The sequence below is a fragment of the Metopolophium dirhodum genome, chromosome 8 (genome assembly GCF_019925205.1).
Source record: "Metopolophium dirhodum isolate CAU chromosome 8, ASM1992520v1, whole genome shotgun sequence".
Classification (NCBI taxonomy): domain Eukaryota; kingdom Metazoa; phylum Arthropoda; class Insecta; order Hemiptera; family Aphididae; genus Metopolophium; species Metopolophium dirhodum.
In genome coordinates, this window is record NC_083567.1 from 2521656 (window position 1) to 2546167 (window position 24512).

General features: G+C 32.0%; 1 protein-coding gene across 1 annotated transcript in view; it reads right to left on the reverse strand.

Annotated features, from left to right (window-relative positions):
• Positions 1 to 3184: 3184 nt before the first annotated feature.
• LOC132950901 (uncharacterized) overlaps positions 3185 to 24512 on the reverse strand; it is a 63667-nt gene continuing 42339 nt past the window's right edge. Inside the window, exons 2-5 of the mRNA XM_061022513.1 lie at positions 11386 to 11486; positions 8077 to 8224; positions 5927 to 6061; positions 3185 to 5783 (exon numbers count right to left, since the gene is read on the reverse strand). Of these exons, the coding sequence (XP_060878496.1) occupies positions 5560 to 5783; positions 5927 to 6061; positions 8077 to 8224; positions 11386 to 11486 (608 nt within the window). The 3' untranslated portion in view covers positions 3185 to 5559. The remainder of the gene's footprint in view (positions 5784 to 5926; positions 6062 to 8076; positions 8225 to 11385; positions 11487 to 24512) is intronic.

The window sequence follows — 24512 nt, forward strand, 5'->3', positions numbered from 1 at the left end:
TGGACGATAACAAAAATTCTCGACTGAAAATAACAATTAATTTATAACATTTCGTTCTTGTAAAAATAACACATAAAATTTCGTTTCAAAATGTCGTATACCCCATAACGAAAAACCCAAGGGGCTATAACTCAGTTTATAAGATTAAATATTATACCGCTTGGATTCGTCCCCTCGTGAATTCAGACAACGGCCAAGAGTCAGGATGATAATAACAGCGCCATCTATGGTTGGATATTTGATTTTTAAACGTGCGAGCGAATAACGACGACGTCCCATTTTCGCGGCTAAACGGCGCTGCTGTGTACGATTTTGAAATTACACTTTCAATTACGCAGTTTAAAAACAATACGATCATTTCTCATTATAGTATGCATTCGTAACAGAGTTGCTAAGATTCTTTTCATGACCCAGATTAGCGGTTTATTTATCTGTGATGCGAACTACCATATACTACTAATACATCACAGATTTCAATATAGTATTCATAGGCGCAAATTGAGTAAATCTTTTGGGGGGACTCAAGCCATAGGCCATATCGCTTAGTACCACAGAATATAAAAATTAGTACTAACTACTAGATTTTGAACTGGGGATGGGGGGGGGGGGGACTTGACCGACATTTGCGCCAATGACAGTACTCATGTACTTCATATAGAGTGTAGTATAGCGGTCTGTGTAATACATAATATGGGCGAATCACATGTTATCCAGAAATCGATTAACATAGATAATAATTATTATACTGTACTGCATGACGTACGATGATGTGTACTTATGTCTTAATGATCCACTTAATACGATAGGTACTATACGAAATTAATTATATAATAGAACTGAATACATAATTAATGCGACGAGATGAACCGCGGATTAAAACGGAATAAAAAGCGTCCAGTTCGGAGTTTGCCGAGACAAGGTGACATGACGCTCAAAAACGGGACGTATCGACGTAGGGTATGGTCACCCTATTTGCCGCAAATCGGATGTACATACGGCGCTTAAAGGTTTTGCGGGTGTTCCGGACTTCCGGTGTTTCATTTAAGTTTCATGCTAAGTTCGTGTATAAAGTACCAATATATATGGCGCGTCCCAAAATTCCCGTACCACCCTAATTATCTCCGTGGTTCATCAATACCTACATCAAAATAAGAGGTTTTTCAACAGTCTGCAGTAATCCAGTGTCGTCATCTGAGTCTCGTAGTAAGGGTGTGACAACTTTTAAGTTGCGGGCCAACTTTTTTTTTATTGCCAGGCTATTTTTTCTTCATCAAAGTAAATAAATGTGTTTTATCTAAGTACATAATATCGTGTATGCCGGTATGCATCATGTATGATGCACGGTTGAGTGTTGATCGGTTGTATTATATTATTATAATGTTGCAATGAATTAAAAAAATTGGAAAATTGTAAGTGGGAAAATAATAAACGCTTTTATCATGCATATACAGCGTGCCAATAATAGCGATACCTATACGGCTATACGGCTATCCCTAGGAACCCACATCTATAAATAATAAATATTATATACATTACCTCCATACACGCATAAAACAATTATATTGTGCGCATTATGGTTTTAATAATATTTTTAAACGTTTACACGAATGGGCCATCGTGAGTTTGTACATTTTATGGCAGTTTAAGTCAACTACGTATATTATTATACATCTAATATTTTTACCATAAACTTAGTGTACCAATAAATCATATATAGCGTATAGTGTGTAATACTGTATATTACAATATACTTGGACCCTTTCCCCTCCCCCTCACTTCACAGATTCGTGGCATCTGGATCCGCCATTACTCTAGTGTAAATAGGACATGATGGCATTGGGAAATCCGACTGCGGCGGCGTATTGGATACACGGTTCAAGTGTAAAGTGTATTTAGGTTGAATCGTATAACGGTTTAAGTGTGTTTGGGTCAAGTCGTATCTCGGTTTGAGTGCAATATTATTAAGTTTGGTGTAATTCGCTCGCGGGCAAACACAGGCTGGATACGGCGCTCCGGTTCATGTGTGGGGTTTTTTCTATGTCAAAAAGTGTATATCTAATGCTGTATCGACTCACGTTATTGTGAGGTTATGTGCAACATGTTTTATCATTATAGATACTCACATCTCTATGACGGTTCCTCGGGACCGGAACTCATTCGGGTAAGTTTTTTTTCAGTGGCATAAGTATTTTTATAATATGGTAGTTAAATATTTGAAGGTATACGCCTATATCAACCATTCGACGCGAAATTTCCCACTTTTCGTTCCGGTATAGAACGATTACACAAATTTGCGGTATCCTTAAGAGGACGTATACCAGCATGCGTTGTCTCCGTCTTACAAATGTACAACATAGCAAAAAACTGTTTTGCGCTGGATAGAACCACTTCTTCGGTATTTATAGTATAAAATTACCGAAATTCCACAACGCACAGGGAACAACTTTAACTGTGTCGTAGTAAGTTGCTATAATATAATTTAAATGTAATGTTTTTTTTCTCAGAAAAAATATTATGTCGTCGTACGAAAAAAACACGATGTTTTATTATCGAGTTAAAAAAAATGTCCTACAATATCTTTTATAAAATAATGTTTTTTCCAAAAATGTTGATAAAACGATAATATGTACTTTACAATAATATATTATTGTCAACATCTCATCAATAATAATATTAAACAAATAAATAATATTATATAATAATAATAATGTTTAGGCATAATATATTTTGGTATGGCAGCGTTGCATTTAAAACCACGTGGAATCGTGTATTTTGCGTAGTCGTGTTGCAGCCGGCAGTTCTGCACTATCGTTGGTTATATTTTTCTATAGGACTTCGTAATAATGGTTTTGATATTATCTAATACCATTGATATTATAATAATATTTTCAATAATAATAACATTATCGGCACACGGCGTTCTAGATAGGCAGTCTTAGCTACAACACAATCGTGGTTCAATTTTATTGTTATAGGTACCTCATAATATTATTGTCATGTGCGTCAACCCTTATGACCGTATAGCATCCATACCCTAAGTTGCTGAAGTATATTAAGTTAGACGTAATAAAAACAACGAAATTTAACTTATATGCACTGCAGCACTGCAGTAGGTATATATTATTGTTATGTATTTCATAGACGATTAAGCAAGTGTAAAAAACAAAAACAAAAAAACACTGAATGATAAATTATTAGACGACAATATAATTGATGCCTCCGCGTTATTTTAATAACAGAGGTATAATCGAGGTGAATAGTAAGGTTTATAGTGTATAATAATATTTATTGAAGACATGTAACATAAATTAATAACCGGCAATGTACGCTAATAATATTGGTAAATTATATAAAATATAAATATTCAGATTACGCACACATTATATTATTTCCATAATTTCGGTAAGTAAGGTTACCTATTACATTTTTATTTATTAGAAATACTATGATATCTTAATGTAGATATGTATTATAATAGGTATGTGTACACATCTAAGTATACCGATTATGACTACAGATATGAGGTACTTAAATTATAATTTAGTATAAGATAATATTAATTATAATAATAGTAATTTCTAATTATTTAACAATATTTAAAAAGGGTAATTATACAAATGTATGTTTAATGAAAGAGTCATAGATTAGTTTAAAAAATGTGAATTCAGACGATAAAAAATTTATTTTTGCAAGATAGAAGTTATGTATTAATATAGAGTTTTCTTTACAGTTAGGTTTTGGACTTGAAATCCTTTCGTCTGAGTGAAAATTTTAGTTATTTAATCATGAATAATTAATAAGAATGTCTACACTAAAATAACTTATGAGTAATAACAAAAAAAAATTGTTATTCTACTTATGACTTATTATAATATCATAATATTTGGTATACACAGCGCACAATTGGAAAAAAAAATCATACGTTTATTTATAAAATAGAAAATAATAATGATATTGTGAATCACACAGATAATACAAACTTACTAATAAACAATATAAAATATATTAATTGATAGTTTAAACTTTAAAATATTTAAATAATTCATAATTAATACTCGTTGTAATAGTCAGATACTATCGTTTGTATATGAAAATTTACATATTTTGTAAAAATAAAAAACATATGTACATACATCTGGGTCATTAAACACAGTCATTAGCTACTAAATAGGCATTTATATTATTATAGTTTGTTTATCATAATACTGTGGTCTGTTGACGTGGTCGAGATAAGTTATTGCGTTGTAATGAAAAACAATATGGGACAGAAAGACCGGGTCGCTCAAGATAAAATGTACAATTTAATATGGCACCTATATAAGACAACTATTGAATGGAGGGCTATAATATAATGCCGGAAAATCGGTAAGTCGAACATCACACGTATGTACAGTTAAATGTGAGATCGATAATTTAACGGGATGATCGTTACGTATAAGTTTTAAAACTAAGAATAATAAAACTGAATAAGGTATTCCGAAAAATGGCTGATCCAAAGAACGAATCGCTAATGTTTTATGCACCTCCCTATTGTACTACACGTCTATAACCTAGGAATATGTTAAACTTTCTTTCAGTTTCAATACAATATGATATGGACAACGAAACAACGACATTAGAACAATACTCATTATGTACAGGTCATTATTATTATCACACAATGTCTACTACGGCATAATATAAATTACCGCGATATCCTAAGCGACTTGTCTTTCTTTCATATACTCTGCGTATTGAGATGGTATATTTTTTATCTGCTTCAAATTGTCGTTGTTTTTATGGATGTAAAAATAAAAATAATAATACAACAACATTATCGTTTTTACATAAATTGCGAGTACTGAAAGGCATAATATAGGTTTCAGAAGATCATCATTTCCGATATTCAGTTTCCAATGTACCTGTCACGCGATATACCACCCACTATAAAAGGTAATAATAGTGCGTACCTACTATTAAATGTTTAATGTACAAGAATATCATATTATATTAATTTATTGAATAAAAAGTAACAAGACAAGCACTTTTTGTGGTTATTGGGTTTGAAATTTCGAACGAAATTTAAATTAAATTCTGTTATTGGACACTAGCATTAACGATGAAAAACCATGAATTTCGCCGGGGAACTCGTCTTTATGTCTAGGCGAGGAAATTTTTGTTTTTAAACGGTTACAGCTAGTTATTTTTATTTAATGCGGGGATTTCTTACTTATACATTACTCTGTAGGCGGAAAGACAATTATTCACTGTTAAAAATGAAAAAAAAACAAACCATATACCTACTAGCTATTAATACTTAGTATATACGTAAACTCAAATCGAAAACTCCGAGACGAAAAACCATAACTGTTTTGAGTAAATAATAAGGGCATAATATTATAATCATTATTATTATATAGACGTTTTGGTGGGCATTACAATATATGGTGGTATAATAATATTATTATAGCTTTTTTCGTAAAACAAAACGCATATTAATCGCAAAAAACGCATCATTTAATATCAATAATTTTCTCTCTCTCTCTCTCTCTCTCTCTTTCGCTCCCCCTACGGTTTCCATCAGACGACGTTGACGGCAAACATGTCCATGTTGAAATTTCCGTTGTTCTGTTCGCCGTTGTTGTTGCCGTAGAAATCCGGTTCGGAAGTGTCCTCGTCGGCCAACGAATTCAACGTTATGCAGTCCTTCGGGCTGCACGCGATCTGCGAGTTTTGGCCGCACTGGCATTCCAGACAGGATCCCGCGTCCCTCGGCAAAACGCTGCCCGGCTTGTATCTGACACCTGCGGACGAAACAGAATCGATATCACGAACAACAATTATTCAACAGGTATTAGGTAATAATAACTATTATTCGATCGGAATAACAATATAACAGATCGACGCGATCATTGTCGCTGCGGCGTTATAATATATTATCATTTACCCATAACGAGGCAAAACGGCTCGGCGTCATCGTTGGGTGTCACGGCGGTTGTCTGCGAAACGTCCGAGGGGCTTGAGTGCGGTACAAAGTTTGTCGATTTCGAACTCACGTCGGTTTCGAAGGTAGTCGAAATTACTGAAAAATAATAATTTTGAAAACATTATTCAAAGCGAGATGTGTATTGGTGTATACACAAAGTTATATAGACGTTTCTCGCGATTGTGCCTTTGGCATGTCAAACGTAAACCGTTAGGGTTTATACCTAAGGGTATGTGATCGTATATTTCTATTGTCAACCCTCGTACAATGAACTCATTCATTTTAAATAAAATGTACACTTTATGACTGTGCGTGTTAATTACAGAAAAAAAAAACGAATATGTTTATAATGCAGATGTCAAAGCACTCCAAGTATGTCATAATACAATGAAAATTGTCGAGGTAACATTCATATAAGTAGTACCCATATCTACTATATAATTTTCATTTTTTAAAACGAAGATTTCAAAAACGCGGTACTATGCAGCATGGACGAGAAAGGAGAAAGAATATTATTGTTTGAGATAAAATGTTCAAATTTGTATATTATAAATTATAATATTCAATTTGTAAATATTACGTCTTTAAATGCACTTAAACCACGCGCTATCCATTTTCACGTCGCGGCATAGGTAAAAACACTTCAACACAATTAATACCGGGTATACATATAGATTATGTGCAGATTATAATAAGTAATGCATCAAACTGCATATTTAACCCTTCATCCGCGGATCTCGGTGCACTATGTGCGCGCACGTCCGCGCATTATACACTACGGATGAGAACGATATAGATACGATGATAATATAAAGATTTTAATCCCAATAATATATACGCACGCAGTTATCACTATCATCGCTACATTATTTACATGTACATAATAATGACGGTTACTTTTTTTAACGTCCCCCCCCCTACCATATACACCGGGCTTTTGTTCTGTCTGATTATTTATTGTCTTTAGGTTATAGTGCGTTTTACCGTGCACGTATTATACCTATATTATACTGCACACACACACACTCACACACACACACGCGTATACTTTCTAGGCGTATTATATAGAATTGTTTTAACTCGTAAATATTGCAAATGTCAAGCCGTTGTATTTATATACCTTTACCACTGTATGCAGACAAAAGCTTTGGTAAAAACATTAAAAAAAAAAAAACAACGGACAGGACACGGATGTGGAGACTGCTGCCGCTTCGCTCGCCACCGTGCGTACCTAATCCGTACACATATGTTGGAGTGTATATGGTTGTATAATATTTATATACATATTATACATTTGAAAGCAATAATAAATCACTGTGCTTTACGAAAGCGATTCAGCGCGGAGCTCGATTTACTACGTAATATTATACTATATATAGTGTCAACACGGGACGTTTTACAAAACATACATAAGTGCTCGTAAAAAGAATTTACCTACTGGTTAAGATTTTCGAAATGTTTTATAATATATACCTAGTTATTGATTATAAGTTATAACTTATAACTGACGGATGGTGTTGGGAAGTTTAGGACAAAGTATATTGTATAATATTATGTAGCCATGTAGGTACGAGAAAAGTGTAAAACATGTGTGAAGAAAAATGAGTGGTTGGAAAACAAATTGGCAAAGTACCTGTTTAATGAAAAATGATCAAATTTAAAATAGTGGCCTTTGAATATCTTACAACGAAATTGCAGCAGTACATAATAATAATATAGTATACTATATATATACCGGCGTGACGGTTGCACGTGTTTAATATTGCAAATGTTAAAAAATGAAGAACACAAACGAAAACCACCCACGGACATATTATTATACTCTATTGCCGCAGTTCTATATTGAATCGTACACTTTGCACCAGTAAACCATACAGGTATACGTGTGATAAATTGTAATGTCAAACGGTCGTCCGAAAACAGATTTGTAAATTGTTTTTTTTTTTCCTTTTGGTATCCAAAACAAACAGACGTGATCCCCGCGTATCTATACAGCATAATATATTGTATAGTCCGTACGTGTAGGTTTCAATACACGTATGTCGTATATATATATAATTTATTTATAGACCACCCACGCATTGAGACGTCTTTCTATTGTTATATATTACTGTTTGTCGTCGTGGACGTGGACTGCGGTTCGCCGTCGATCTCCTCTTCGTCCATTGTGTCTGCAGGGGCCGTGTCGTCGCATTGCCAATAGCAAAATATCTGCCCGTCGATGCAAATGCACGCCTTACAGTGGTCGGTAAACAGTATCTGTCGAAACGCAAACACGATCGTTGTTATTTGATATTATAATGATACAGGTGATAATATTATGTATATATTTTGTACTGTTGTACATTCGTCCGAACGCACACAATTTCTTATCGAACGGAATAGGCAGGTACACGCGAAGTACGAAAAGAACAATACAATTTATCGAATAAAACCTTGCTATAGGTACCCATTTCATAGACGTTCTGTTGTGGCTAAATTCTGCTATATTATATTATAAACGTTCAGTCACGGGTGATGTCGAATTGTGTGTGTAAAGTCGACATTTCCCGATCGCCGCTGGGTAATGTCAATCATATAATACGAACGTTATAATATTGTCGACCATACTCGGGCAATGTTATAAATAATTATAAACAAATTCCGTGCCTATAAAACAGTTAGGTATTTCACAATATTATATTATTGTCATTTGTCGGTCAAATTCTGAAATAATAGACAATTTATCGAAAAATATGACAATACGTATTGACTTATTATCGTAGATAGCCATTGTTAATAATAACTAATTGAAACAAATTCATATAGAGATCATAGGGTGAATAAATCAAAAGAATATTTTAATCGAAAAGCGGAAAAAATAAAGTCCAGATTAATTATAAAATATAAATGCTGCAAAAATAGATGACACTGTTAGTTTCGGTACCTAATGCAGACTGAGGTACAATCTGATCAAAAATTGTTTTTATTTGTTGTAATTTCTATTAAAAACTATATAAGAATATTATAAATCAGGAAATATAAACGGAACATCACCACAGATTTATTCAAACAACCAATTAACTGTAAGTAGTTCGGAAGCTATGTTAAAAATCGAAAATGTCATTAATAATTGAATAAAACCTTTGAGAGATATAGCTAATGTGAAATCTTTCAATGGGGGTCAGGGCCTAGGGATATAAAAATGCTTATGTAAAATAAAATGCGATACAAGTACATGTAAATTGTAAATGTCAAGCCACTGGCTTATTATGTATAATTTGAGGCGTCATAATGGCTTAACATGTAACAACAAGTAGATAGTTATAAGTTTTTTTTGCTTTGCTGGCCATTAAGGTCTTTTGCAGCTTTTATTTTAAGTTTATACATTTGTCATGGTCTATTTCAGTCTCAAGTTTGGTTGTTCGTCTACCATTCTCATGCTTTCATTAATTACCGCAGCTAGTTATAAGTTTTAAATAATAATAATAATATTATTTTAATAGTTAAAAAATCACCACTCTAAAATATAAATATAAAAATATAAATTTCCTTATTTTTTTTTTGCAAAGTTAATATTACCCCGAGGCACGAAGATGCTTGGGTTATGTCGAAATTACTCGGGTAAACCCTAAATTACTCAAAGTTTAACATAAACTACAGTCGGGGTAATGTTGTACTTGTACATGCAGGGTAATGTCGAGTTTACCCGGGTAATAACGTCATTACCCGGATATCGGGCATTACCCTTGCCATATACACGTCGAGTTCCGATAACCCGACTCTCAATTTTTTATTATTACTCAAAAACTTCGATAACTCGAATCGTTTTCTTTTCTCTTATAAATTGCAATTCTTATTATACCGTACCTATACGGTATAATATTATACACTCGATAGTTACCTAATGGCGTAAAACTCAATACCTCGAGAAATACTCGAGTCGAATTCATTTGTATCAGCATTCGAAATTTGAATGACTTGGCTGTACATGAATTTAGTTTCAAACAAACCGTACGCACACCTACACTGAATGCTGAATTTATGATATCCTTTGTGCGTAATATTATATTTATATTTACACATTACTGCTGAATTTATGACCCCCTTCGTACGTAATATTAGATTTATATTTACATATTACTTTCGTATATATATATATATATATACGCTATTTAATTATTTAATATTAATATAATATGTACCATATATTATGCAAATATTATATGGTCAAACTGCTGCAGTCCACGCCCTTTGATTGCGCAATCAAATTCTGTTTTGGGTAGGGAGTGGTTGTGCTGCCAGACAATTTGCTGCACATGTAGAATATAATTTTATGGACGATCGATAAATATTAAAAATTAAAGACGATGGGTGTCCGCATCGCCACAGCCTGCAGCGGTCGTAACTAATTTTGCAATCGTCTGACGTGCTAATTTTGCATCCACAATTAGGGGAATGGGTAAATCAAGATGAGGTACGATGTTGGGGAATCGCTAAAAGGAAATTTGAAATTGATTAAGTAAAGAATGTAGTACACGGGTCGCGGGAAATCGAATTTACCGGTATGTAATCAATTTAGAAATTGTTAATTTACAGAATGCCTGCGGTAGTTCAAGGATGCAGTCTCGATCTGGTTGGCAACGGCCAAAGGTATTATAGTTTAGTCTCGAGCGTCTATATATTATAAATAATATGACAAGCACGATATTACATAATATTAAATAGGAATTGATGAAGGCGCGACAAGGGTCTTAAAGCGAGAGTGTTGGGAGACTTGATCAGCCGTGAAAATGATTTAGATTATACAGGTATTATATAGGTATACGCCGACGGCCCACCCAAAATGATTAGAAAGCTAAACTTATTTGGGTGATATGAAATCGAACGAAAAACGTCAAAAATCATACTTTACCAGGTAGCATTTCTTTTTTTGTGTAACATTTTCCGTAGGTAGTACCTGCTACTTCTCTCTAACATCGGTATAATATACGGTACCTGCAATTGATATCAGGTATGTACATTACGTATGGCGGTATAATATTATTGTATCTTATACGCGTAACCTAACAGAACGCACGATGTTTTATGTATAATACCCTACGCCTATGTATATGTATATGCATAGCCATATATATGTGTACATAAATTCGTGTACAAAAAGCGGTCATATATAATATACCATTAATCGCGAAAATTGTTTACACCGTCACGCCGAAATTGTGCGGCAGGTGTGTATACAACGAATAGTACAAAGTATAATAATATATATTATTTAGTGCACAGTGTTAAACTATTATTTAAGTTCGTACGCACATCGAATCAAAAATAATATGCATTCAGTTACGTTTCGTTGCGAACGGCGCGGCGGCCCATCGCCGTTATATACGTCTTATAATTAATTTACGGCTGTAATAAAATGTTAAAATAGCACACTGTACCTTTTGACTGTGATTATAAAGCACTCCTGAAACTGTACACTGTTTTGTCCCTAGTGGGTTGGAGAACACGGCGTCGTTTAAGTTCCGTATGTTGTACGGGGCTGAAAAACGGATAATATTAAATTAATTAAAATAACAGTTGTAGGTTTACACAATAAATTAAGTAGGCAAGTAACGATATTAATTAATTATATAAATACGACGAATAATTACAATATTTTATCCGCGACGTGCCGGGCAAAACGCCGCCACAATAATATTATTGTATACGTATTATAATACTAGATTAATGACAAAAATAATTCGTAGGGACAAATGTCGGCTTATACCGCCGCCAAACCCCATAAGGGCGGCGGCCATTATTATTTGGTGTCGCCGCCGTCTATTACTTATACGCAGCGTAAGCAAAACCACTCTCGGCGTGTACTCTGCTGCAGTGTTCTACGATTCTGCATATTATATAGTTTGAACTAAGCTCGGATAATCATAACTTATTTTTGTTATATTTATTGCATACGATTATATTTGAAGCGAAATTTCAACGTCAGACATAGCAGGTAGGCAGGGCACATTATATTTTAAGATAAGTTAGGTTAGGTTGTTAGGTTGTTAGTTGTACGCCATTGTTGTACGATGATTGAAAAATCACTCCCACGAGATAATAATAAGTACTGGCTGTCGTATGGTATGCGGTCTACCGGCGAACAAAAAATGATAATTTTAAAAGAAATAAAAAAATCTTTAAAATATGACAGTATCATTGCATAATAAAAAAAAAAATAAAAAGTTGTTTGACATCCCTGTCTTTTGAAACGTATGCTCTCATTTCTTTTCCCCTTTCCTAACGTATGTAAAAATTTATCTCACTCCCACACTTATTACATTGGGCATTTTCATTGTTCGCCAAAACATTTTTACAAATTAAAAAAATTTTGTTTGATTCATCACTATATATATAAGTACCTATACGTAAACAGGAAAAAAATATTTTCCAAAACAAAATTATACACAAACTAAGCGCCTTTTCGGCAATCGCGCCTAGTTTAGAATTAACTGCAACACAATAATTAAATTATTTCATTACACGCGTTATATATTAATATATAGTAGAGGTGTGGAAAACTATTTCGCAGAAAATGTATACACGGTACATACCTAGCTATGTCAAAGTTGCAGGGTGTCGAAAGATGGTGGTTTCTGTATACTCTGTTCCAAGAGGTCGGTAATGGTTAGTAAAGTTTTGTAGGTATTTGCAATTTAATTTGAATTTTGAACATTGCACAGTTAAACACTCGCGTGATGTATGTAGGTAGTAATTACAGAACACTATGGAAAAATTTCAAATGTTTGTCGTTTGAGCACTCGTCTCGCTCTGCTTGCCTCAGTAGTCAGTGCTGGATGTTGCAGTGGTAAACATTATGTGTTGTGTAATATTATTATTACAAATTTGAAAGCAAGGATTTATTATCATTGCATTAGAAATCTGAGCTTGTTGCACATCAAAAAATAGCCTTTTAACAAAATATTGTTTGGATACCGTATAAAAATGGGTTGTACATATAAAATACTATTCAATACCTTATTCAATAATTAAAAAGAGTTAATAGAAAAATGTATCATTGTAATAATCGTTCACTATGAATTTGAAAAAAATGTGAGTGTGCAGCTTTTTGATACTTTAATTATGTCCCTGGAAAGTATTAATTTTTTTAAAGCGTTTTTGCAGAATTATAGATTTAATTATATTATTATAAACATATAGATTTTTATGAAAGTAGTAGGTACCTATATGTTGTTATCTCTTAAACGACGCAAAATACTCATAATTAAATCAAATAAACGTAAAAGAAAATTTATTTATGAAAGAACACGGGGATTTAAAACAAAAAGGACGTCGAGTGATTGAGTGTATAATATATTTTATCTTATCTTGAAAGCTTCTGTGATGAACAATCGCATTACTATTCTTGGTAGAGCTTAGCTTAACTAAAAATGGTCAAGATTTAAAAAAAGCGTGCATGAAAATCTTTAAATCCATAGATAATTATAGGATGAACAAATAATCAAATTTTGTGACGAGCGTACAAATTTACAACATAAATTACACTGAAGGTTTGTTATAAATTAGTCTGGTTTGAAAATACATTTTCGAGGAAATTATAAATTTATGTCCGAGCAAAATCTAATAAAAAGTTTAAAAATGACTAACAAGATTAAAAACAAATCAAGAATATTATAATTAAATTCAATAATAAATTTACCATTTCACAAAATTGTGTTTTTTGTGTCTACCATCTATCCGCTATCGGATACTGTCTTTATTCTTAAATATAATTAAAAATGTTACAAAAAATATAAACCAATATTATTTAATTTTGTATGACTGTATATTTTGCACACCTATTCGTGAAACGATATATTTTGATATTTCTTTTAAGCGGATCGTTAAATCATCATAAATTATGGATTTTATTTTTGTGTTTGTTATTAGGTAGGTTTTGGAATAGAAAATTTGCCTTAACCTTTATTGTTGAGGGTTGTTTTAGGTAGAAAACTTGACGCAGTTGGTACATAGGTGAGGTAAAAACCGGTAAAATCCTTTTTCTTAATAAGTGAGAAATTCCCATAAAAACAGTGGTTAAACGAGAATTTTTACTCAACAACAGCTATCGACTACATAGATTTTATTATTTCGTTGTAATCGAGAAAGGATTAACAGGATTAAAAAGATCATTAGAGTGCTAGAATTAGTAGAATTATTATATAGGTAATTAACGATGGTATATTACAGCTCAATAATAGCTTATTAACCTACATGACTTACTAATTACAAAATGAACGTACCTAATAAAAGAAAATTAAGTACCTAGGAAACAATGATTTTCTTGTCTCTACAAATGTATTCGGGTTTATGCTCTCGTCATTTAGATTTACCACTGATCGGCGTCATTAACAATCGTTTAAATGTTATTGAGTTAATTTTTTTTTTACTTATAACTCGCAATTATTTATTTATTTTTATTCCTATTATTGTATCATGATGAATATATTATTTTAGTCTTCCTTCATTTTATTTTTTTGGGGGTGGTTGTCCCTTAATCGGAACACAATAGTCAGCATAATATTATACACATAGCTGGAAGTACTCGCAGTTAAATGCAAAGCGCCACGAAGCACAAACAAGTAGTGGCGAGTGCGATCGATTTTGAAAACAAAAGTCACCGCATTTCTACATATTATAATTGCAGCAGTACACCTATATAACTATAGTTAATGGCACAGTTGGAAAGAAGTAAAAGAAGTATCTGAACGTAATTTAAAACGTACAATATATACATACTGCCAGAATTATCAGATCATCGATTAGCCAGCCGCGAGTGAGCGAACAACATCCGATTCGATTTTCCCGAATTAATTTCAAACTGAGCTCAATTCATTTGGCGAATGACCGGTCTGACCTGTCCTATTTGAGGTTCACGCATTCGCATTTATCCTGCTGGCCGTCACGTTGGGGTGCCTGTTTTATATTATTACATTATACGGGGTGATTCTTTTTCACAACAAGTATACTCATTAGGTACCTTGGTCGATTTCCATGTTTCAATTAAAATATACGCCTAGTTATTATGCTGTATCTATACATGAATAACGAAAAGCGTGAAAGTGACACCATTATAATTTTCCCGGGGCTAGGCACTTTGGACATCTTTCCACTAAATACTTATAGGTAGTACTTGTGAGTTACGACGTATAAAACTACGTATTTTAATTTTGTTAAGATGCTTTGAATGTTGCGATATTTAAATTTTCAAACATTTTACCAATAGTGGCAAACGTGAATCGTCAAGACAAATAGGTGAATGAATTGATATTCAAAAAAAATGCCCACTTCATACTATCAGATTTAGGTCGCGTGGGTCGTCATTAAAAAATAAAACTTAAAATAAATCTAAAAATCAGTTATGAAAAATTAGGTTTTTTTCAAAAATAGGTTTTGTAGAAGATATTGAATTTCTGTACATGAGTATAATATACCATTATACTTCATGTCTTGTAAAAACAATTTTTTTCGACACATAAAAATTTAATGCACACGTCTGTTAAACTTGAAAGTATCACCCTGTATGTATACACGCAACTGATATTAATCGTGGACCGGTCGAGGGTTTAAACGCTTTACGACATATACCATATTGTAGCTGCTATGTGTAATCTATATAGGTGCGTATAATATAATACCTTACCATTTCTCCTTATTTTCCGTCTATATATCATTTGACGAATATATCGTCGAAATATTCTATATTATTTGGAACCACCACCGTGGTAACTAAACAATAAATGTATATACTATCGTATGTGTATAAGTAACTTCATTCGCTATATTAGGTATATACCTACTATCTTATATTATCAATATATTATTATCATTTTCATTTGGCTGGGCTTTATCGAAAACGTGAATCGACGTGATATCGGCGGCGGCGTAAAGGCGAAATTCGGCGGTGATTTTAATTAGCTTTTTTTTTAAGACGAAAACTGTCTAAAAGGAAATTCACTTCTGGAAAAAAAAACCTGCAACACGGATACAAAGGGGCGAATAATATAATCTAATACTGTGTATCTGAGGTTTTCACTCGGTCCAGTCCGGTTGAGGATAAATACACGTAATAAACATATAAAACTTTTAACTTACGCTGTACGGTTGTATAATATATATATACATGTATATCACCATATTTATGTACATCAGCGTATCGTTCGCCGATGGTATAAGATTTTTGCCTCTCGTTTCTATAATGTTTCCATAACGACATATCATACATATTATTTTAAACGTGGTCGGAGGGTGATAAAAGCCGACGTTAATATTGTGTACGAGTGACAAGCACAAGACAAACAGAAGTTTCATAATAACTTGTTCATTAATAAACATCAGGAGATTATAATATGTTATACAAATAAATTATTAATCGCCTTTATAGCATGCGGCTGTCGGACGTCATCATTCATTTGTTTTTTGAAAATAAAAATAATAATTTATTAATTTTACTCATGTACATTGCCGTCAGCCTACAAAACTTCAACCGAATATTATTATACTGGTGCGGATAGGATATAATATAAGACATAATATTATATAGTAACGAATTATGTCCTTAAACTTTCAAGAACCCGTTCGAACAACAGTAGTATTTCGGATACAATTTTTTTCTTTATACTTCCGGTCAAAACGTTATAGATTACACAAGAGTTTAATGTTCCCTATTGTATAATTCATAGATAATGCTTACACTGTTTTAATAAAAGCGCTAAATGTTGGGACGCGCTATGTATTTGCGTCAAAATTGATTAATAAATCCTCCGCTGGCGTTTTCTTTTACTTCAAGAGATTATGTTTGCGCGGCGGGTTTATAACACCATATACACGCCGGAGTGAGAGATACAAAATATATATCAGTTTTTTTTTTCTGACGTAGATCGATTACTATAAAAATAATAATATTATTTCTAGTTAGAGCGGATTAGACACCGGACGAATATAATGGACGTTTCGTTTTGTTACTTTATTTTTCTCCCGTAGTAAAATTCGAAATTGCGTTATAAATATTATATAAAAATACTTTACACTTTTAATAACAATATATAATAATATTATGATCACTGCAAATAATAAATCACATCTACGGTTAAAATATTATGAGCGGGAGAACCTCCGTCGAGTATATTATTATATCATTAAATATATACACAGTTTATATACATAGGTATCTGTATAATAATATAGAAGGTACCGCGATCGTAATACGCGCACATATAATATTGTAATTAATGATCCGGTCGAGGTTTTGTCGATCGATGGTTTTAATGACGAATTATTATATTGGTAAATTACCAGTAATATTACTAATTGTATATTGATGTGATCAGGTCGGATGGGCGGCAGCTTACCTAATTCATTGTAATGTAATAATATACATTCATCAAATATTGCACACACACACACACCGACTACCCTCCCCCCCCCGCACTTGGTTTTCTCATATTATAAACGCGTTAATTATTACCTCCGATTTAGGTGTGTGTGTGTGTGTGCGATGGCAATCGATAGGAAGAACTTTTACAATTACATCGGCGGATAATAATTATTAATACAGTCAAACCCGCGATGAAACTTAATACTATTATTATTATTATTATGGGTACCTACGCGTATATAATACGCCGTACGATAAGGAGAATTCAATCGTGTGTATTCAATGCATACCTAGACTTATAGAAATAGACGGAAAATTATAGGTACGATAACGGTCGCTATTAAAGCTATGTATTGGCTGTCCTCGGAACCAGTGGCATAAACAAGAGGGGGACATGGGGGTTAGATCCCCTCCCATTGGCTTTGGAGTGGATAATCTTCCATATTGTGTTTGACGTGAATTTTGAATCAATTCAAATTATATTCATTGTTCCTTATCGTTTAAATATTTTACTACCTAAGTAAAACGTTTTGAGCAAGTGGGGGATTTTCCAATTTTCCCTTCCCATTTAGCTATGAAGTTTTCTAATTTTTATCCCCCCTTTCAGAAATCATGTCTGCAGTCGGATCAGTGCCATTTCTCTCACTCTTATGATAAAACTCATTCTATCTCTCTCTTAATCCGTTTGGCACGACCACGCCTCCCAGTCCTCGGGACAATTAATGTTCCGTCTATTTCTATAAGTCTATGATTAAATGTATAATATCGACGTGATATAGTATAGGTAGTCCTAAGTACGCGTTAATATTTTTGTGATTACAGCGCGTGGTCACGCCGTAGGGGTGGGCCGATACCGCGTAGGTACAGCAAGACCGATACTCGATACCGCGGTATAGTATCGGTTTTATCGGTCTGGTTAGAATTTTTCGTGACCGACATCTGATCCGAGGTGCTGTGAAAAAAAACCATATATCCGCCTACGTACGATAATATATAGGTATAACACAAAACGACAAAAATAGGTATATATATATTATTTTAAAAGTATAACCTAGTCACTAGGTATAATGTAGGTATATTTAGTTATTTAAATTTAAATTGTCTCGAACGGTTTTGCTTTGAAATTTTATCTGAATGTTACACGCGTGATTTTTGTGCTACACGCGACGACGAAAAACTACAAAACTCGCGCACTATATATGCGATACAATATATATGTATTACACTAATGAAATCTATTAGTGACTATTACCTAATTAATTAAACTCGTACCTCAATATTGCCCTATATTAGCGGAATTTCGTACGGGCACAGAACCGCGGCCCGCGAATATAAGCTACCACGGCTATAGTACGGCGTATATATTAATATGATTTTCTTCGAATAACCAAACCCGATGGATATTTGCGGATTTAGTAATAGCGCTGCGCAGCACTTTGAGCGTTAAATATATAATGGTTACGTTGCCCGAGAGATTGTTGTTTTACGACTCATCCCCCGGCGAGTAGTATATTATTATAAATTTCAAACGTGCATTTAGAAAAAAAAAAGAAAAAAAGGTTACGGTAAATGTTATTTTTTTTTTTTTTTTTTGAAGAAAGGTGAGTGGTAAACCCATTTTTGTGGATCAGGTTAAGCCAAAAAAGTTTGTGGGCATTATGTGCTAACGTTAACCCTTTATTCCGTTGAATTCAATTATACTCTATACTGGTATATAAATATATATATTATACATAGCGTACCGTCCCCACGTGGTGTATACACTGTATATAATATTGTTAAAATATGTTAAGTGAATATATAATATACGGGAGATGGGACATCCTAGATTTTAGATTCCCAAGCGCGGCAGAAGATTAAAACTATCGATCTTCTACATTTCTATACATATCGGTAAGGGTACTATACCTATTACCTACAAACAACTATATAATATGATATTATTATGTAAGCGAAATACATTACAACAAGCTTACCGATTGTTATTAATCATACTGACGTTAGCTACGTTCAATTTATTTTAAATGGTGGTCGATCGCTTGTCTCCTAAAAATCACCTTGGATGTATATTTTATACAATTACATTATAGTATGTAATCGGGACTATTATTATCATAACAAACATATTTTGACTTATTCAACAATGTATACAAGTTGTATTATTATTTCCCGGCTAAATTATGAATATGTTTTGTGTTTACACTTTACAATAATACATGTTTGATGGATCCTCGGCCATAGCAATGTAGCGTGCAACGAAATAACAGACAAGGTTGTAAAACTTTCGCACAGCTCACTGAAAGCTCTCACTATACCTGGATTCTCCTACACTAATATAAAAAATTTATATAAAAACCACGCTACCAAATTGTGGCAACAATATTGGTCAAAACTCAAAACTGAATGAAATCAAAATATCAGTACTCACTTTGCGTGCACCCTCACTAGATAGTTTAGATAGTTCCAGAAGACATACAATAGTTATAAATCATCTTAGAATAGGCCACGCTTCAATTATTATATTCATTTACATATGATAACAAAAGAGGAGTCACCCAAATGCGGCGTTCAAATGACGATGTCAAGCAAATCCTCACTGAATGTTGTCATCACCAGAGAAATCGCGAGGAAATTCTCTGCTCTACAAAATTACTTGAGATTTTATAGCTTATAGGATCCACACGCTATTAATAATTCAATTAAGTATATATCTAAAAAAATCTAATCCGTAGGTACAATAAAATACGAACTTATGTATTATAATATAATCTATACTATCAAATGTAATAATATAATAGTTCAAGTTACTGTCAGACCAATGGCCACAACAGCCGAGGTTTTTATTTTTTTAATAAAGTAGATAAACAAATAAATGTTTGTCTTAGTCGAAAACTTTAGTTTATTTCACACCTGTTTTATCTACTATAATATGTAACATCTATAAAAGTTAAATAGACCCTTTATACTTCATTATTGATATCTCTATTGATTGTCGAAAGACGACGTAAGTACTCGTATTATAGCATCAATATAAGGTGAATATAACCTACTAGATATTTTCTTAAGATCATAATATTAGGCCCACGCATTTTCTTAAAAATCGCTAAAATGTCAATTATTAGTTATTTTTTCGAAATATTTCCTTGAATTGAAAACCAATTTGTTGTGGTTAATATATAATAACAGTGCCAAAGTTATAAAATAAATATAAACAGTTTGGGTTAAGTGGTTCTCGGTGATTCTTCATTTACCGACCCATAAACTCATATACTTATAATGATTGATTGAAAACAAAAAATAAAAAGTTTCGTAATATATAATATATATAATATATAAATAAATGAAAAAAAAACTTTTAGTTCTGATTCGAAATTACATAAACTATATTAACTTTTACAATACAAGGTGGGCCATCGACGTTTTCCAATAACCATAAAACAGGAAAACCAAAGTACGGTAACTCACGCCCTGCACGTCCTGTACATATTAATATATGTTGACATCAATGACCAAAGTTTCAAATCATAAACATAATAATTTGTTACAGTTCAAAAGTTTATGACTGTGCACAAACACATATTATTTCGTAACTGAAATAAAACAATATAGGTAGGTACTGATAATCGGTAAAATATTATGCTATACAACTTCCAAAATAAAACGTGTATACCTTAGTATTTTCGTTTACCTATAGTAATAATAATAATAAAATTCAAACATAATAATATATTTTTTAACAAACAGCGATATAATGGTTTCTTATTATCCACGAGGGTTTGGCTTAGAAGACAGAAGTACAGAACAATTAATATTGCGCTTGTATGCGATATACTCGTATTTACTTATTTCTCGCGGAATAACAATCATACCGCAATAAAGGAGTTATGCGGCCAAATTGTTATACGAACGAAATCCGAGTTATTATTATTATTACGCCACTAATACAAAACAAGAACAATGCTCGAGGTTTCCATAAATTTAAACAACAAAAAAAGGGTGGCGAGTCGTTTTTAGTTCGGTTTTCATTGTGAAATAAATTATGACAGTATGATTATGATAATTTTACGCTTTCAATGTGAATTTATATAGTTTTCAAGAGTAGGTTGATACTTCTAGTAGGTGCATCGTTTCGTTAAGTCGAAAATGTTACAGCAGCGACGACGAATCAAAATAATAAAACGAGTATCAACAGTGTGCGAAAAATAAGTATATTGGTGGTTTCGACTTAAAACAACTTTTTTTTATTCAGACTAAATTTGTACGGACTCATACAAAAAGTTTTCAATAATCTTATATTGTTGAGAAGAAAAAAAGTACTCATTACTACATAGGTATAGCCGAGACGCGTATAGGAGTTTAAGGGTCATCAATTACCGCATATAATCACTCACAAACGGATTAAAGCAATATTGAAAAATAAACATTTGTATGAAAATTTAAAACACTACACCAGCTAGGAGTAAATTATTATTGTCCACCTAATATTTTTTACTATTCTGGTACACACTTGAAGCAACGTAGTTCAAAGACATAACTTAATAACAACTTTGGTTTTGTTTTTCATTATATTGTATATTCAACTCATTTACGTTTTCATTCATTTCTCGGGAACGTTAAATAAATGAAAATATTTTTGTTTTAATTTGAATATATTTAAAAACAATAACTTTATTTAAGAATCGCATTGTACATTATTTATTATTTATTTTATATTTTAGTAGTTTAGATAAAATTCGTATACTTTCGAAGTAAGTACTACTGTTGCAGTAATAAAGTAAAATATTATGCTTTTTGTACCGTTAAATGTTAAGTGATGCTGAACGGGTATTTTTATTTTCAATACTTATATTTAGTACAAGACTTGCATATTGCTTATATTTTTTTCATGTTTTGCAGATGGGTTTCAGCTTATCGAATTATTTTTTTTTAAAGAAAAATACACAATTTCAAATATATATATATATATTATATACATATAAATCAAAACCACTTAAATATTTATTTTCCGATGCCCTATGGCCTATATGATAATTGGAAATACTTTATAACTTTCAGAATATTTACCTATTATGTCAAACCTAAACTTAATATTAAAATAGTTTTTTTATACCTCGTAAGTATTTTTAAAACAAAATATTATACCTACTAAAAATATTTATTATTATTATTTTTGTTCAGTTTGTCTTCCGAGTATAAAAACTTTAAAAATAAAATCTTAACTTCACTGATCCAGAAATATTCAACTTTTAATAAATAAGACGAATCGCATCGAAGTATTGTCACATTGAATGGTCTCTTCGATAAGCTAAAAGTGTAATATTTGTATAGATAGGTACTTCTGTGTATTATGGTTAAACGTACAGGTAAGTTGTGTGTATAATATGTATTATGTAGATCGTTTGAGAATTCAGTCTTCTGGCTGGTAGCCTATTTGATTTTTTTCCAAAGAGCTGGCTGATTTAGGCTTCTTGCAAATGTATCGAATGTAGCTCCTTGGACAATTTGTATTTTGAAAATTGACTATAGTATATTATTATATCAATGTTTAATTTATTTATTACAACAAGTACCTAATATTAAATAGGCAATAACAAAAATAATAATAATAATATAGTACGTATATTTAAATCAGTACATTGTTTAATACGATATTTAATAATTTTAATAATTTAAATATTTTATTGTGACAGAAAATTATAGCCAATATTCATCATACGTATATTAATTAAATAAAACAAATAAGTAGCTTATTTTCAATAAAAATAATTTTACCCAACAACTTTTTATTTATTATTATAAGTTAATTTTTATTTGACACTCTGAGGTAAAAACTATAATGAATACGCATTCTTCAAGTACATAGGTTTGTTTTATATTATGTTATAAATGAACATTGCTGTAACCCTGTCCTTCAAATGTTGATCGTTTATTTGCTGCTTGTGTCACAACTCCCAATTATATTATATAATGTACCTACTTAATATACGAACTTGTTGAAATAAATAAATCCAAAACGGTTATGTAAAATTATTTTTATTTTGAATATACTACTTATTTGTTTTATTTAATTAATTGGTTGTAATATAAATAACGTTTAAAATTATTAAAATTTAAAATATGAATAATAAACATGTAGGTGCCTTGCTACTGCCGTCAATTTCACCTCAAAAGACCTTAAGTTTTGACAAAATTAAAGTTAGTTAGTGTCGAACCAAACACTATTCGTTTTTAATTTTAATTAGTATTTGAAAAATCTGTATTTTCAATTTTTCAATTTTGCTACGTACCTACGATATATAGACAATTTTCTGCCGAGTGCAAATAATTTTTTTCGGAATCAAAATAGGACAACGTAAACTAACTTTAATTTTATCTAAACTTAAGGTTTTTTGATCAAAAACTGATGGCAGTAGCAAGGCTTCTTAATTTATTTTTGCAATAGTCAATAATTACAATATTTATTTATTTATTTATTTTACACTATTCATTTATTTATACTATCTGTAAATTCATTTTTTTACAATAAGTACAAGCGCTGTGAGAGTTGATGGGTTGGTGGCTTGAAAGAAGAATCCATCCAGTGATAGAACTTCTTGACAGATTTTAACAATATTAAAACTATTAAATTATTATAATTATCTATATTATTTGTTGCGATAAAGAAATTAAATATTGCTATACTATAAACTATATTTAATATCCACATTTTCCAAAGAGCTTAACTACCATAAGCATAGGCGCAACTTTGGTTAAAATTATGGGGGGGGGGGGGGGCAAAACTATTTATTTAAAATAACCCATAGGGGCTTATATCTAAATCAATAAGGGATATTTGTGAGGGAGTTACATCTTAGTCAGGGGGGCTAAGCCCCTCCCCCAGCCCCCTAGTTCCGCCTAGGTCTCTAGTCTGTACTCTCTTTGTAATAAGCCTATAAATCAACCGGCTCTTTGAGCAAAATTAAAAAAAATTAAAATTGTCAGACGCGTTAAAAGAGATTTAATAGCGCTCTTTGAATAAAGAATAAAGTCTCAAACGGCCTACAACGTATATAAATATTATATATAATATATTTTATTTCAAAATTATTTTATTTTTACCTATAATAATATTTGGAAAAATCCAACATCATTTTAAAACCAATAAATTCT